The following is an 18,334-nucleotide window of genomic DNA, read 5'->3' as shown; positions in this document are numbered from 1 at the left end:
TCCTGTTTTGGTCTCTTGGCTCCTTGGGCTGCCATATAAGAAGTCCAACTACCAACAACCACGTGGAGAGTCCCCCAAACTACATGGCAAGTTGAGCCAAGCTTTCAGCCATCTTCCCCAAAGCACCAGACAAGTGAGTAAAGACAACTTGACCCCTCCAGACCACACCTGTTGTCAGCTAAATACCTCCAAGTGATCCTAGTCAACATCACATGGAGCAGAAGAATAAACTGGTCAAGCCATGTCTGAATTCCTAGTCCACAAATTATGAACTCTAATAAAATGGTTATTTGAAGCCACTAAATTTTGGGATAGAAAACCAAAATTACTGTGAAAAATACCTTTTCACTGAAATCCAATACTACATTACATAACTGAAAAAATGTTTCACAAAGCAGTTCTTGCCCTCACCATTTGTAATGCACTGGTATTTCCTATTCTATTTTCTTTTTATAAAATACCAGTTGTGCCACACCCAAAACCGATTCATGATATAGTTTGGAAAGCATTTTAGTCTATACTGATCACAAGTACATACATATATCTAGACAGAAAACTTAAAAGGACACAGATGGCCTGATTCCTAACCTAAACCTCTTCTCTTGTACCATGCTAACAATCCATAGGTATTACAGTTCATAGTAACAAGTTTCTCACAAATTCATATACACGCATCAGAGCTGAGTAAAAAGCTGAAAAGCGGAGATGTCCTGAAATTGAAAGTTATATAGAAATCAGAAATAGCTAAGAGGAATTGAGTCTTTTCCTTTTTACCACTTCCTTTTACATCCCCTTTTCTGTTCACAAATCTGTAATTCCCTCCCCCTACTTCCTTTTTCCTGTGGTTACCAAGCTTTATAAAAGTAAGGTTTTTATTTTTTTTTAATAAATCTTTATTCAGATTATTACAATTGTTTCTCCTTTTTCCCCCCATAGCTCCCCTCCACCTGGTTCCCACCCCAACTTCTGCCCTTACCTACCCCCCACTGTCCTCATCCGTGGGTGTATGATTTTTGTCCAGTCTCGTCCTGAATTCCCCCATACCCCTTTCCCCCTGAGAATTATCAGTCCACTCCCTTTCTATGCCCCTGATTCTATTATATTCACCATATTATTCGGTTCCTCAGGTTTTTAATTCACTTTTTAGGTTCACTTGTTGATAGATATGTATTTGTTGTTTATAATTTTTATCTTTACTTTTTTCTTCTTCCTCTTCTTTAAGAATACCTTTCAGCATTTCATATAATACTGGTTTGGTGGTGATGAACTTCTTTAGCTTTTTCTTATCTGTGAAGCTCTTTATCTGCCCTTCAATTCTGAATGATAGCTTTGCTGGGTAGAGTAATCTTGGTTGTAGGTTCTTGCTATTCATCACTTTGAAAATTTCTTGCCACTCCCATCTGGCCTGCATAGTTTCTGTTGAGAAATCAGCTGACAATCTTATGGGTACTCCCTTGTAGGTAACTAACTGTTTTTCTCTTGCTGCTTTTAATATTCTCTCTTTGTCTTCTTACACTATCTTCAACTTTTTGGATTTTTTTTTCTTTTTGCTTTTTCGGTTGAGCGTTTTTTGCTTCTTTGTATTTCAATTCTTTGACTTGATTCTTGTGTTCCTTTAGACTGTTGCTGGGTCTCTGTATAATATTTTTTATTTCAGTCAGTGTATGCTTAATTTCTAGTTGATCCTTTTTCATATCTTCGAGGGTCTCGTTATATTTATTGGCCTTTTCTAGGATATTCTTGAAAAGCCTTATAACCGTGGTTTTGAATTCTATATCCAGTCGCTTGTTTTCCTCCATTTCTTTCCTTTGTGATCTCTTTCTTTCACGCCGCATTTTCACTGCTTCCCTGAGTTGGTAGGGTAGATTTGTATGCTAGGTTTCCTATATGGCCCAGTGGGTCGGCCTCCCCAGTTAACCTGAGGTGGACACTCTTGGTGCACCCCTTTGTGGACTGTGTGTACAGCCTTGTTGTAGTTAAGTCTTGATTGTTGTTGGTATCACTGGGAGGAACTGACCTCCAGGCCAGTTGGCTATAAGGATCAGCTGTGTCTACGCTGGGAGAAGTTCGGTGTTGGAGACAGCCCTATAGGATTAGACTTGCCAAATTGCAATAGGCTCTGTGCTCAGCTTGGATGGGGTGGAGTCTCAGGGCAGGGCAGACAGTCTAGTCTTGGCTTCCAGTCAGCCTTGCCCTTGCGCGCATGCGCGCCTGCAGACCTCTGCCTTCCCCGGCTCCCGAGTCTCCGTCTGAAGAGTCCCGATTCCCCCCACCCGTAAGAGCGCGGGTCCCAGGGGCTCATCTGGAACTGGGGTTCAGTGCAGTCAGAATTGGGGTTCAGTGCAGTCAGGAGCTTCGGACTCCCTTCTGCTAGGGAAGCCTGTGCCAACCTCCGCAGCCTTTGTGCACACTGGCTCGCGCGCCTCCGGAACCCTGCCTGCCGGGGCTCCCCCGGGTCTCCCCCGGGTCTCCCCCGGGTCTCCGAGTCTCCGGGTGCCTTTCTCTCTACCTGACAGTCCAGACTCCCCCTGTATGAGCCTGGGTCCACGGGGTTTCGCCTGGGACTGGGGTTCAGTGCAGTCAGAACTGGGGTTCAGTGCGGTCGGGGGCTTCCTTCCCCCTTCCGCCAGAGAAAGTCAGCCAGGCTCTCAGCCGCCCTTCCCTCTGCGCGCACAAAGACCCTTTGCCGTACCTCCAATTCTCTGTGAGCTTTTCTCTTTCCTTCTAGTTGTAGAATTTTCACTCAGCCAGGTTTCCTGTGGTTCTGGATGGTGTCCGTTCTGTCTTTTAGTTGTAGTTTTGAAATTGTTGTGCGAGGCAGCAGTTTAGGTGCTTACCTATGCTGCCATCTTGGTTTCTCCCAAAAGTAAGGTTTTTAAATACAGGTTTCCCTGCTATCCAAAAAGTAGAGTGTTTCTATGAAATCTTTCATAAGCTGAAATTGACTAAAAGGATGAAGCAATTACTTTAGGACACATCTTGCTAAAGGATGTACAAAACAAATCAAGAGAAAGCACAGATGCTCACAGACAGGATTCAAAGCTGTGGTGGCTTGATGCTGAGATGCTAAGTGTAGTTTCTGGGAAGGAGACATATAGGGCCACTCTCACTGCTCAGAGCGCATGCTGCCTCTATAACAGCTCACTGCAAAACAAACTCTGAATGCTATTTTTGTTTTTCACCTTTTTTTGTAAAAGTAAAATCCTCTTTGGATTTCTTTCAGTTAGCAAAAATCAGGCACTAATGTGATGTTTCATAAAAGTGGTACAAAGCACTTTTAAAAAGCAGGGGATACCTTTATCAGCTGAATTTAATAAAATGTTGTAGTCCTATTTCTTAAGAGTAGGCTAACTGAATATTTCATCATTTCTTTAAAAAAAAGGTTACTTTTAAAAAACTTTAGGCCCTAGCCAGTTTGGCTCAGTGGATAGAGCGTCGGCCTGCGGACTCAAGGGTCCCGGGTTCGATTTGGTCAAGGGCATGTACCTTGGTTGTGGGCACATCCCCAGTGGGAGGTGTGCAGGAGGCAGCTGATCGATGTTTCTCTGTGATGTTTCTAACTCTCTATCCCTCTCCCTTCCTCTCTGTAAAAAATCAATAAAATATATTTTTTTAAAAAACACTTTTGTATGAGGTCCAAGGCTAATTGTGACTGTAGGCCATTTTTAATTAAAAAAAAAAATTCTCATTTCTGCCATCTCAGATCTGGCAGAACATTTTTGTAGGATTTTCAATTACTAATAGTATAGAAGATCATGAGTAATTGTGTCATGTATAACATAGGAATGTTTTTTGAAATAAAGGGCCTACTTAAATTTTTTAATCATACAAATCACTGTTGATTCCTATTGCTGTTGTTTTTATATAATACCTGAGCATTGCAGCTAATTACTACAAACCTTAAAATAAGACAGATTTGCCCTAACCGGTTTGGCTCAGTGGATAGAGCGTCGGCCTGCGGACTCAAGGGTCCCAGGTTCGATTCCGGTCAAGGGCATGTACCTTGGTTGCGGGCACATACCCAGTAGGGGGTATGCAGGAGGCAGCTGATCGATGTTTCTCTCTCATCGATGTTTCTAGATCTCTATCCCTCCCCCTTCCTCTCTGTAAAAAATCAATAAAATATATTTAAAAAATAAGACAGATTCAGGTTTGACTCCTATCTCTGTCCCTTAACTGTGTAATTTTGGGCACATTAGACTCCCTGAACAGTAATGGTTATCTCATATAATTATTATAATGCTAAAATCATAAGGTTCAAGATATTAATATCAGGAAAAAGTACAAAATCTTCAAAGTAAATTAAAGCTTATTAGAAATTATCCTCTTAACTGGAACATTTTAACTCTTAAATATAAGCAAAATCGGCTGCCCAAGGCTTTTTTTTATTTTAATCCTCACCCAAGGATATTTTTCCTTTGATTTTCAGAGAGCGTAGAAGAGAGAGGGAAAGACAGAGAGAAATATCAATGTGAGAGAAACACATGTATTGGTTGCCTCCTGCACGCACCCCAAGGAGCCTGTAACCGAGGTACTACCCTTGACTGGAATCAAACCTGGGATCCTTCTGTCCGCAGGCCGACGCTCTATCCACTGAGCCAAACCAGCTAGGTCGGTTGCCCAAGGCTTTTAATTAGAAAACACAATCTGCACAAAGTTCAAGTTGAATGAATTAACCTATTTGCCAAACATACCATTAAATATATTCCACAAGGAAATATTTATTCTTGGGAGAGAAAACTATATGTGTGTGAATAAAAGAATATGAAAGAAAAAACTCTAAACGTGACTACTAAACACATTCCCACAGATTTTCTTTAAATAGCGTGCTTATCTAACATGTACAAAATTCACTTCGACAAGTTCTCAATTTGTATCTTCATAGTGTAATATAAACAGCAAGAAATGTGAGTCAGAGGTCCAGAGTGTGAAATGGGAGCTCTCTACTTAGGGACTCAACCTTCCTGGGTATATTTCCTTTGGTAAAGTTGGCCTGTAAGGATCAATAAGAAAAAGTAATTAAAGTGCTTGACATATTCATTAAATATGTTATTCTGATCTATATATATAAAAGCCTAAGCAACTGGACGACCGGATGGTAGCTATGACGCGCACTGACCACCAGGGGGTAGACGCTCAATGCAGGAGCTGCCCCCTGGGAGTAAGTGCACTCCCACAGCAGGAGCACTGCTCATTTGACCAATGGGCGCCAGACACTGGGCTCAGCTGCGGTGGTGTGAGCCTCTCCCACCCCCCCAGCCCCCCGCGTGCCTCTCCCCCATCTGGACTGGGACCAGGACTGACTGGGCGAAAGCCCGCAGTAGAGTAGCAGCGGCGGTTGCAACGGAGCCAGGATGAGTGGGAGCAGCACGGTGCCTGGGGCTCAGGCTCCTCACCAGCAGGCGCTTCATGTGCTATTTTGTGCTTGTGCGGGATCCACTCGGACAGCTGTCCGGAGCCCGACGAGCTGGCGGGTAAGGCTGGGCTGCTGTGGCGCAGAGGTCCACTGATCCCCACAGGCCAGACTAAGGGACCCTACCGTGCACTGGGCCTCTAGTCTTTAATAAAAAAAATAAAACTGACACTTCATTTCTCATTCCAGAGCATAGTACAATGGGAAGTTACACACTTGGGATCAAATCTCTCCTCAGATATCTAATAGCTTTAAGTAACTGTGTTATCTGACTGATATCACTTAACCTCAATGGCCTTCACACCTCTCAATTGTACAATGTAAATATTAGACTCTGATTTTTAGTATCCAATCAAGCTTTAATCCAATCTAAAGAATCTAAAACATGTTCACAGAGTTTTCAAAAATCACATGAAATTGTAAAATTATGAACTACCATTTGAAAACCACATCTGGCTGATACTGAGATTTGCTGTTTTCACACCCCTAACTCCATGATTTGCAGGACACCTCAGCTCTGGGAGGTCCCACCCTACTTGTGAATTTACAATCTTAGCCATCTCCTCCCATCTCTGCTCCTACCCCCACTCCCACCAGCATTCACTGTCATTGTAAATACCAAAATAGCTTCTCAAAGGTAACAGCTAGGAGAGACTACTTTAACCTGTTTTATGAGTATAAAGTAGCAACATCTTGGCCAATAAGAAATCATTTAAGAAGCTCTGAATTTGACTAACAAGTCTAACATTTTAGCAGGATACGAACAATTCTCTCAGGAATGTAGTTTATTTAAGCTTCACATAGAAATGAGATCAAAGGTCTTAGATATGTGCGTGGGGTATGGGGTTTTTTTTTCCATTAATGGAAAAAGGTACTCCTCCTCCCTTATTTGTGCTGATTCTAGAGGAGGAATGCTACACAAATTGGGGAAGAGTACTAAAGGGATCCCTGTATAATGTAGGAGGCTAGGCAAAGGTAACTTAAGATCCCTCCCAATTCTAAAATCTGTGAGCTTAAGTCTAGAAATTTATATATTTCTCTACAGAGCATCCTTATGATAGTCAAACAAAGGAATGAATACACCCAAAGAAGTCAAACCTACCATGTAGAAAAGAACCTATCCTCCCCACCAAAAAGACAAATTGTTTTTTCTAAAATACTATTTTTAATACAATAATTTAGTACTACTTACTGAATTTCATAATGTAACTATGTTTTATTGTAATATTTCAAAACTAAACAATCCAGTTCTATACATCTGGATAAGCAAGCGCTAAGTAAAACAAACAAGACAAAGTAGAATTTTGTCAGCATACTTTAATGTGTATCAACATGCTAACACATGCTAAAATGTAATATAATCAGTTCACACTGATTGTGTGAAAACAGAGACAGAACCAAGGGTGTAAATCTGCATCACTTCTACAGCTTAACAGCTGTAATCCTCAACAAAACTAAGAACTCAAAATGATAACTAAATCTCAGCTCTGTCCAGGAAAAACAATTTCTGAAAAACTCTATTTTAGGAGGAATCTAAGACTTTCTCAGTCATGGCTATAAAACAAGAAAATGTTCAAATCTCTAATGTGGTTAACTTCAAAGATAAAACATTTGAACTGTTTATTTTTAAAGGAGATAATTTTCTTGTATTTCAATTTGTTGAGTCAAAAATTACATGATTTTTCAAAGTTCAGCTCTAAGGCTCAGAGAAAAAAACACAGTTTATTTTGCTATATCAAACTTAAAGGAATTCAAGAAAACCTAACCCATCTGAATTTTATTCTTTTGCAATATTTTGTTTTCAAGTGATCTCTCTTGGGTGAGTCCACAGAAACAAATTTCTTTAAAGACCATTTTGTAGCATCACCCGTGAGTTACATAGTACACTGTGTTACACAGTATACTACAAAATTAAGACCAGTAATACTAACTTTCAATGCTTTTGGAGTTCTAATTACATATCAAATAGCCTCACTAATTAAAAACTTGCTAACTCAGAGGAAAAAGATTCATTATTCTGATATGTCACGGAGATCTTTGTAAACTCACTCTTTAAGAAAATCCCCCCACCAAATAAGCAATTCTACTATTATATTTTTATAAAAAAGGAAAAATACTGACCACGGGCCTTAATAAAATATTACTGTTCATGTATATTTATCCTGGGGGAACTTTCCCATAGACAAATCAAACCAAGGATCCTTATAACTTTGATTAAATTTAGCTTTAAAACCTAGCTATAGAAATCATCTCTCTGTATATACCCCTCCGAGACCTAGCCTTTCCCCTGGATAATCAGCAACCCACAAGGCAGCAGCAAACAGTGCCCTGTACCAGACCAAGGGTCACAAAGTCTGGACTTCTCTGGAAGGCTAAAGATAACATATTGACCTAAGTTGTTTCGCCTCCAGAGCCCTAATGTGGAATGAACCCCTGGCTATTTTCCCATGGAACCAGACAGGACACTGGAGCAGACCTCAGAACTGTCAAGACCTGAAGAATACCTTACCACTACCAGCTCCCAGTAGGACCCTGAAACTCTTAATCTACAGTGTCTTGTGATGTGCCCTATATAGCCTGTAACCTACACGGGGGAGTTTGGACTTTTCGGCATTAGGCTCCAGTTCTCCTGTGTAGCACCATTCATGATAAAATAGCCAATATTTCTCCACTGCAATTCCTGGTGTTTAGTGTTTGGCTTGCTGGTGCCAGGTGGTTGAACTCTTGCTGTTGGAGAACACAAATGCAAGAAATGGTTATTATAGGCAATGCTCACTATAGTATAAAGTACAAACAGAGAAGAAGCCATTTCACAAGAACAGAAATGTAATCTAGAAGTGTATCTTTTGCCTCTACCATCCTCCAGTACTGGATTTATTTTGCACACGCACTCCACATAACAAGAAAAATGAAAGGTCCAAGAACCATGAAGTATTTTCAGATAAGATTCTATCAATTCTTATGAATTGATAAGAATTTACAGCTAGGCCCTGGCTGGGTAGCTCAGTTGGTTAGAGCAGCATCCAGATACACTAAGGTTGCAGGTTTGATACCCAGTCAGAGCGCATACAAAAATCAACCAATAAATGCATAAATAAATGGAACAACAAATTGACGTTTCTCCCTTACTCTCTCTAAAATCAATGAATAAAAACTTAAACAAATTTACAGCTAATACATGAAATCTTTTTGCACCAATGAGTACTACAAACAACCTTAAAACATCTTTTTTTTTCCTTTAAAACATCTTTAAAGAGTTAAGAATTCATTCTTGTAACAAAAATTCAGAGCCTGTTATGTCACAATAAAATAATTACTTGAGGCACTAAGAGTTATTCAACTGGTTTCCTGGCTTTAAGCAGCAGTAATTGAGATAAAAACATGCAAATATTGTATGTAGCAATAATGCAAAGTATAAAGTACAAGCAGTCAGAGAAGAAGCCATTTCCAGACTAGATGATAAGGGAAGTTTTATAGAAAAGATAGACTTACACTGGACCTTGAGGAATGAGGGTTTGAGTGGGAAAATTGTTTGTTTTCATAAACATTTCCTATACATGCTATAATGGACTTTTCTCTTGCTGAGGGAATGACACCACCTCCCTCACTCTGTAAAGTCCTGGTGTCAGTGGAGTTGGTGATTAGAGTGCCCCCCTCAACATCTATCCATTCCCCAACATATATAATATCCACTGGCTCACACATACACCAACACCCACACCCACACACAGGCCACACACACACACACACACACACACACACACACACACACACACACACACACGGGATGAGCAATGACAATATATCTAAGTCTGACTGAAATCCCCACCCCTGACACAGTAATTGGCTCAATGGTGGGCATGTGGGACCAGAGTATTCTCAAAACTTATACCTGGACATAGAAAGTCTCTTCTATTGTGCTCATGAGAGTTTTGGCCTGGGGTTGAGAAATGCCATCTTCCTTGTTACTTTGGGATGGCCTGTGTGTGAAATAAATCCAATGCCAGAGGGCAACAGAGGCAATATATGTACTTCTAGAATGAGTCATATGTGGCTGGATTTCCCAGTTATGCTAGTAATTGAGTCTCTTAGAGACTCAGAAATGGTTCTACTAGTGATGCACCACCTCCGCCTCAATAAAGCAAATAGCCAAACAACCACTTCAGTGATAATCCCTAATTTTATAAGTGATTAATAATCACATGGGCTACCTTCATATCTACTATCCTATATATACAAATAACATTGCAAAATAACAGGGCTTACTAGAAACTAAATGTGGCTTGCTGATGTACCTTGAGAAGGTAAGAATTTCTTACATGATAATTGTTGTACATATATTTTCTTATTCTATTCTAGAAAATATGCTGAAATTATAATGCAGGCAATCAATGAAAACAAACATGTAAATAGAAACTCAGATGTTCTTATGTTGAAAGCTAATTACACTGCTTTCTAGATCAACACATTTTTTTAGAGCAATTGTGTGAAGCTACAAGTACAAAAAGGTACAAACAAAAACATCAGAAATAAAACATCTGTGGGCAACAACTTTAAATCTGCCTTGGAAAATATTTAAAATGTATCTCAAACACTATGTGAAACTTCAGTTTATGAGATCACTTCAGTGAAATGAGCCTTCCAAATCTTCAAGTCCAAAAGTTAAGAGAACTTTTTACCTTAGTCAGTTACCATTATAGAGGAAGATAACCCTAATAACTCAATGACATAACCACTACAGGTACTATGATAAAGTTAGCCAAAAGAGCTCTTTGAAATAAGCATCTATTTAGTATCACAAAAGTGTATAATGGGAACTGTAGGAAAAATCCAGTAACTGACTCTGATGAAAAATTATTGTTCCTGCATAATAGCAAACTTTTAAAAGCTATTTAAATTTTTAATAAAGGTCCACAATCCTTTTGTTGAATTATTGGGGCAAGATGTGTTTAGGGGCTAGAATTTTATGGGATTCAGAAATTCACTGATTTTAAGAAGGTAATACACTGCACATACTGAATTTTTTGTAAACTTCCCAGGTGGGTTGCATGCTGCATGCCATTAACAGACTAATATTTCTATAGCAAAATATATACATTTGTGTCAAATACTACAAAGAGCCTTATATCAGTTCAAGTTTTGCTACCAAATTAATTCACCTCACACTTTTTTAAAAACTTGCAGTTTTCAGAGCTTTTGGAATTTCAGACGTATAAATGAAAAGATTACAACCTATAACAAAATCATAATACTTATTTTACAAAGTTCCAGATTTACTTAGTATCTCAGAGGTACATTCTTTAACTGTGATATTTAGCCACTCAATACTCAGCCAAATTATGTATTCACTGCATATCAAATTTCTCCAGCTTAAAATCAAGAGTCTTAATATATACGATCAGTGTAGAAAAATTGGATAACACACACACAAAAAAAAAAGAATAAAGAAAACAAGAATAACCACAATCTTTCCATCTAGAGCAACTACTATTAAATTTTTGGTGTCTAAATTTTCAGATTCTTTTTATAGACATTAATATAATAATTATGATTGAAATCCCTATAGTTTTAGTGTGGATTTTTTGTTTTTATCTTCCTATATACCTAAAATACCCTTTCAACATGAGGGCTTTGTTCTTTCATTACTTTTGAAAAATTCTGTCATCATCTCTTCTGATATGACCTCTCCACCATTCACATTATTTCCTCTTTTTGGAACCCACAGTTAAATTAAGTTGGAGCCTCTCAATTTACATTCACATCTCTTAATTTCTCTTTATTCCTTTGTGCTACATCTGGGTGAATTATTCAGTACTATCTTTCAATTTGCTAACTTTTCCTTCAAACATATTTGGTCTGAAGTTTAATCACCTTACTTTTTTTTTTAATTTCAGTAACTTTTTTTTCTTTTACATCACCATTTACTTCATATCTACCTATATTTTTAATTCATAACATGTTGTTTCTTAATGGCTATTACTTCTTTTATCTTTTTAAAGATATTTAAAATACTTAAAGTTATTTTGAAATTGCTCTAGTAATTTGGTTAGATTTTGAGTGAATTAATCTTCTGGTGTTTGTGTTTATTGTCTAAATAATGGTCTTCCTCATATGTTTGCAAGCTCAAACTTTCCCTTCCTTTTTCCTGAAGTAAGCTACCCCTCCCTCTTCCAGAACCCACTATCTCCAAGCTCGGTGCTGTTGTACTAGGTGACAGTGGAAATAATACAGTTCCCAACTCCAAGCCCTCTGACAGCTCAGCCACTGTGTCACCACCTCAGGTCCACAGCTTTTTAAAGCAACAGCTGGAAGGAGAAGACTTCAGCCTTCTTTTCATTCTGCCCCAGCCCAGATCCCAGTTTCATCCAGAATTTTCAGTTCCCCTGCACAGAGTTATTTCTACCAGCCTCTGAACCCAGAGTCTAACTGTAAATTTCCTTTCCATTTCCCCTGAAGATATTTACCTGTTCTTGAGAATATCTACATCTTTTCATTTTCCTTTTGAGTTTGTAATTGCTGTATTTGGAGCAGAGTGAGGAGCCAAAAGCAGAATAAACAGTACCATAATAATAACAGCTAACAGGAAAGTGGAAAAAGTCTCCTGAAGTATTTTGTATGAAGTCTTACTATGTGCCAATTTTATAATCATTTTCTCATGAAATCCTCTCAACAATCTTTTGAGGTAGGTACTATTATTATATCCCTTTCATAGGTGAGAAAACAGAGGCATGGGGTTAGTAAGCAAGCTTCCTAAAATTACCAGTTAATAAGAACCAAGAGTCAAACTAGGTATCAGATTCCAAAGACATGCTCTAAAACACTGCTCTGCTGGTTTCTATTCGACCAGAATGCTCTTTATAATTTTGATTCTTTTTTTTTCCTACTTAACTGTGAACAGTTTGCACACAGACAGGATTTTAATTGATGAAAAGGGAAGTAAAGCCATATTCCAGGTAAAAAGGAACATATCAGCCTCATGTTTTATTTAGCCTAAGCCTAGACCTAAAATCAGAAAGAGTTTTCTTTTAAAACAAAAAAAATATATATATATATATATTCTTATTGATTTCAGAAAGGAAGGGAGATGGAGAGACAGAAACATCTATGATGAGAAAGAATCATTGATTGGCTGCCTCCTGAATGCCCCCTACTGGGGATCGAGCCCGAAACAGGGGCATGTGCCCTTGACTGGAATTGAACCTACGGTAGGTCCCTTCAGTCTGCAGGCCGACTGAGCCAAACCAGCCAGGGCAGAAACACAGTTTCCAATGTTTCTCTTTTTCCTAGAGGCCTTCCCATTTTCCTTGGGCTCCAAGCACTTCATGCTTGCCCTTAGACATCCAGGGCCATCCTTGCAGGCTTTCCTCTGGCTCTCCAGCACCCACCATGATGTAGCATATAATGCCCAGGAAAAAATCCTTTAATGGGATTAAATAAAAGTCCATGGAAGTGAAATGATTAACAAGCAAGAATTTGAGAACAGCTCGATATTTGCAGATTAGAGAATTATAATCTGATTCCTTATTAATATTATCAAAAGTCATGACCTAGAATAATCTTTAATTGTTATATCAGAGAAAGTTATGATGTGGGCTCCTACAATTGAATCCTCCCTAACATCATCTTCAGAGCTTACAAATATTTGCTATGATGAATAAGTAAAGCTATACCTGAAAAAGATTAGGCAGAACTTGAGACTGGAAGTAGAGAAACTAGTTAGGAAGCCAATACAAAGTCCAAGCAAGATGAAGTCTAAACTTCAGTTGTGGCAGCAGAAATTGAAAAGGAAAGGCATTTATGAAACACTAGAGGCCCAGTGACTGAAAATTCATGCACTGGAGGCGGGGGCATCCCTCGGCCCGGCCTGCCCCCTCTCACATTCCCGGAGCCCTCAGGGGCGGGAGGCGACCCGGCGACCAGGGGAAGGCGACACCCCATCACACCTCTGCTGCTGCCACTGCCAGCAGTGCAAGCCTCAGCCGGCCCTGGTTACCTGAGCCTCGGGCGGCCCTGGGTGGCTGGGCAGCCGCCATTGGAGGCTTGCCTGTGCCTGGGGCTGGCCCTGGCAGAGGGGACTGGGGGACTCCAGAGGCAGGCATGCGGCAGGGCTGAGGGGACTGGGTGTCGCCATCTTGTGCTGTGGGTGCTGCCATCTTTGAGGGCGTGGCAGTCAATTAGCATATTCCCTCCTTATTAGATAGGATTACTGAAGAAGACTAACTTACATAGTTCTGTGTGACTAGAAAATGAATCAAGTACCTAGGCTCCAAACTTTGGAGAAAGACAAGTTAGTGGAGCCATTAACAGATGCAGGAACCATGGATGAAGGTGCAGATATAGGACAACAGATTAATTTAGTTTGACATATATGACTTTGAAGTGTCAGCAAGACACTCAGAAGGAGATATTCAGCAAATAGTAAAATTGGTCTGAGAGCTAAAGGATATTCACACATGTGAAAGCATCCATTACAATGTCAGGTCTCCATACACCTTCTGCTACAAGTCAGACCAAATTATCTGTAGTTCCCCAAGGAGCAGCTCTCTCCCACTTACTACCTCCAAACAAACTTTCCTACAAAGCCAGCCACCCTACTTCACACCTGGTTAACTCTTTGTCATCCTTCAGAATCCTCAGGTACCATTTTCCCAAACCCCACTCATTTCCACCAGGAGGATGGAACCTGGGTCTTACCTCTCTATATATAGGTCCCTAATGTTTAGTGCCATGATAAAAATAGCAGTCACTTGAAATACTGATTCAAAGAACAGACTTGGCATGTGCTGAACAAGTCTTGGAAGAAACTGTATCCTCTTAGAGGTGACCGCTAAAGAAGTGAACTTGGATGAGATTTCCAAAGTAGAGAAAAGAAAACTAAGAGGACCTAAATGTAATATTGGTGGAACATCTTCATCTAAAGAGCAATTCCCAAAAATGTTTCTCAACTTCTTTCAGCCCTAAATACCTCAGCTGTAATATGGGGATCATTACTCCTACCTCACAGGTTGCTGGAACAATTAAACCAGATAGTATAAAGTACCTCGTATACTGTCTGGCATTCAATTAATGTTCCCATTTGTTCCCCAAACCCAATGTGAAATCATGTTAGAATGCTTATTTCTTTGTAACTTCAGTAGCTGCTACAACCTGAAAAGCAACCCAGCTTAGAAAAATAAAGGCTACACTTGTCAGACGTTCTCCCTAGGGCAAAGTTTTTTTCTATTTCAACACTATTGTCAATTTAGGCTGGATAATTCTTTGTTATAGGGAGCTTTCTGTGCTCTATAGGACGTTTAACAGCATCCTGGAACTCCACTCACTAGGTGCCAGTAGCACCTCCCATCAAAAATGACTCCATACATTGTCAAATGTCCTCTGGTGGAAAATCCCTATTCCAGAGCTAACTGAAATTTTCACAAAGGCCTAAATCCTTTTTCCCTGATCTCTACAAATATATCTCATAAATGTATTTGTTCCCCAATGACTGGTCTACACATTAAACTATGCTTAAACTTTACAAATCATTCTCCTTAAAAGTCCACCAAAACTGGTAGCTAGCCCCTGAACTGTCAAAGAAGTCATCACAGATAATGCATGCAGCCTAGTCACTCAATGCTTTATCACACTTTGACACTTAAAGCCAAACTAATATAATGAAAGTAGGAGCAGCCGATCCCAAAAGGTCTTCATACAAACTTAAGAGATTTGTCCCAATACTCAAGTGTCTAATATTTTAACTTCAAGTCTACAGGTGGCACTAAGTAAATAGTGTATAAAATGAGCTTTAGTTGCCTAAGGACTTTTACAAATTTGAAATAGACACTAGTGACATAAAAATATTATATATATTTAAGAATTATTTTGTATCATATGCCCACCTATTTCAACAACATAAAAAGTTATGTTCGCTAACAACAAAAAGGAGCAAAAATAATAGAAAAACAAAAACTGAGTTAATAATTTAGGGTTTTTGGATAAATTGCTTGAAGTTAATAAGTATAGCATGGTAACTGAGAGTACAGATTTGGAATCAGACTACTGGGATTAAAATCCCAACCCTGTCACTTATTAGATAGATGACTTGATAAATTACTTAACTTCTCTATGCTTGCTTCCTTTTCGGTAAAATGGGGATAATTACGGTTATCTACCTTGTAGTGTTGTTGCAGACTGAATGAGTAAAAATAGTAAAATGCTGAAACAGTGCCTCGCACAAACATACTTAAGTATTAAACATTGTTTATCATTAGTTTTAATGATGCATAAGCACCTTGGGTGGCTCATAAAAGTAGGTACAGTAGAGTCAAACAACAATAAACTTGCACCCACATGCTCTGGGTTCATATTTCAGTTCCTTAACTATTTCATTTGGCATCAATTTCCTCATCTTTAAAATAGGAAAGCACTTTGAAAATGATGCACATAAGGGAAAATCTAAGGGCAGTATGGTTAGTAGGATAGTAGAGAAAAGTTGCATCTGACTTGCACTTTGGAAAAAGGAAACTTTGTGGAGGAGGTGCCTTTTAAGATAGTACTCTAGTAAAGTAGGGAAAGCACATGCCTTGAACCAAGGTAGGTCTGATTCAAAAGCCCTTGCTTTCTTTACTCCAGAGACTTTCAATCTTCTTTTCATCTCATGGCATACATAAACTAATTACTAAAATTCTGCAGCACACCAAAAAAAAAAAAAAAGGTATAAATTTGATTCATTCACATCCAGATGGCTATTGTTGTGTTGGCTGTTGTCATTTTTTAATTTGACAATGTTAGGTGTGGACGAAAGGGGCCACATGCTGACCTGACAAGCTCAAGGGAGGCCTGCATGGCAGTCTTGCAAACTCAGAGACCTAAAGGAACCAAAAATGTATAAACTTTAACTAAAAGCAGTTATGGTGGGCAGTTACATCTTAGGCCGGTATCTTCACTGACAAGGTCAACCTTAACCTTAACTCAGTGGTCGGCAAACTGCGGTTCTTTGGCCCCTTGAGTGTGGCTCTTCCACAAAATACCACGTGTGGGCGCGCACATACAGTGTGATTGAAACTTCGTGGCCCATGCACAGAAGTCGGTTTTCGGCTCTCAAAAGGAATTTCAATCGTAGTACTGCTGATATTTGGCTCTGTTGACTAATGAGTTTGCTGACCACTGCCTTAACTGAGCCTATCTGTCTTTTTGCATCTATGATAACATACCCTTGAAATGTCTGGGTAACTTGTAACTTCCCTATTTCTGGAGGCCCTGGGGCACAACCAAATGTGGTACCACAAATTCCTTCATTATCATGTTGATTGTTCCTGCACCCACCTAAGTATGTGTAAATCATTTTACTTTTTGTCCAATCCCAGGGGTTTCCCCACCTCCCCACCCCCACCCCCTTGCTTTTTCCCACCTCCTTAATCTGTTACCAATGAATTTCATGTAACCCACCTATGTCCCTCCTTTGATTGCAATGTATAAATACAAGCGTAACCCGCCATTCTCAAGAGCATTATCTCAATTCCTTGAGGTTCTGCTTCCCAGCATATGTCGACAGTTCGGCTCAAATAAACTCACAAAAATTCTTTACAGGTTTCAATTTTTTTTTACCTTAACATAGGGAAAAGAGATCAGAGTCCCTGACTAAATAGTCAGGTATTGCATGTTTTAAATTCTAGCAGCACACCAGTTGAAAATCGCTGCTTTACGCTGTAGTTTGAAAGCTTAAAAAAGAATATCCTGATTTTTTTAAAGTTTCTTTTCGTCATACAAGGTAGGGACTAACCCTTTGAAGGTAGTAGAAAGACATTAAAGGCACTGGCAGCGATTTGGGCCAGTACGCGACCTTTTTTCAATTACGAATGATCCGTTCTTTCAGAAGTCAATGATGTTGGAAGAAATGAGATTCGTCTTGTATAATGAGGAGTGTCCCAATAGTTTCAAGTCAATTTGATGTTTGTTTTTAGTTAGTAAAATCACTACCTTCCAAAGAACATTTCAAAATCATCAAGGACTATGCACACTGCACTTTATACGAAGGAACATTTAACAAACAATTTTTTATAAGTAAAAGTTGCAACATCAATCACATGTGAAGCAGGTGTTAGGCCCAGTACTGTCCTCAGTGAAACTAACAAATGCAAAGAAAAAAAAAGGAAAACCAGCCTTTCCTATCCGTTCACCTAATTGCCGCTCTGACCCCCCAACCCTCACCCCGCAACCAAGTGTGTAGGAAAAGGAAAGGAAAGTCTCCCTTTTATGAAAAATCCCCAACAATTCTGGCTTTGCCCCAAGGCAGAGCACTCGCTGGGACTTCTCCACGTCACATCCCGGGAAAAAGGAGGTGGCGGCAGGTGACTTTGCTCTGGTCCGGTTCGGTCCTCCGGACTCTCAGCAGCCCAGCCGGGAGGACTCCCACGTGGCGCCCGCAGCCTGCCAGCAGCCGGCTCGGCCCCCCTGCCGGAGCTCTGATTGGCCAAGGGCGGCTGGAGCCGCTCCCAGACAGGAGGCGACTCCGCCAAACTGGGCGGGCACCCGGAGAGAGGTCGCGGCCATGCGGGCTGCACCCCGAAGAACGGCATCTACACGTTGGCCCCATGCCGGCAGCAAGGCCACTACCTAGTGCCACCACACGTAGGCCCGGGTTTGAGGCCGGCGCCGTCACCCTCCACCCTACGCAAGGAGCGCTCACCTCAGCGCTCGCGGCGCCTCCACCTTCAGCTTTTTGGGTTTCGGCTCCTCTGCCGCGGCCATCTTCGCGCTCCCACCCCACTTAGGATCCAACATGCGCCCCACCCCTTCGGCGCACTAGTGCCACCCCCGCCTCGTAACACCGCCTCCGTTTTTACAAACCCCTCCTTCTCGACTCCTCCCAGTTCATGCCTCCCCCCACCCGCAATCATTGGCTCTACCCCCTCAGCTCCACCCATTGGCTAATACCGCCCC

The 18,334-nt window shown here is 40.3% G+C and overlaps 1 protein-coding gene across 2 annotated transcripts in view; it reads right to left on the bottom strand.

Moving 5' to 3' along the window:
- Positions 1 to 18,257, bottom strand: part of ADK (adenosine kinase) — a 539,444-nt gene extending 521,187 nt beyond the window's left edge. Inside the window, exon 1 of one of the 2 annotated variants that reach the window (XM_080687589.1) lies at positions 18,081 to 18,257. In XM_080687589.1, the coding sequence (XP_080543715.1) occupies positions 18,081 to 18,175 (95 nt within the window). In that variant the 5' untranslated portion in view covers positions 18,176 to 18,257. The remainder of the gene's footprint in view (positions 1 to 18,080) is intronic. The other variant, XM_080687591.1, reaches the window with a different exon arrangement.
- Positions 18,258 to 18,334: the final 77 nt, after the last annotated feature.

This window comes from Plecotus auritus (genome assembly GCF_963455305.1).
Source record: "Plecotus auritus genome assembly, chromosome: 9".
Taxonomy (NCBI): domain Eukaryota; kingdom Metazoa; phylum Chordata; class Mammalia; order Chiroptera; family Vespertilionidae; genus Plecotus; species Plecotus auritus.
The sequence above is the reverse complement of the archived record's forward strand: the minus strand, read 5'-3'. Positions and strand labels throughout refer to the sequence as shown.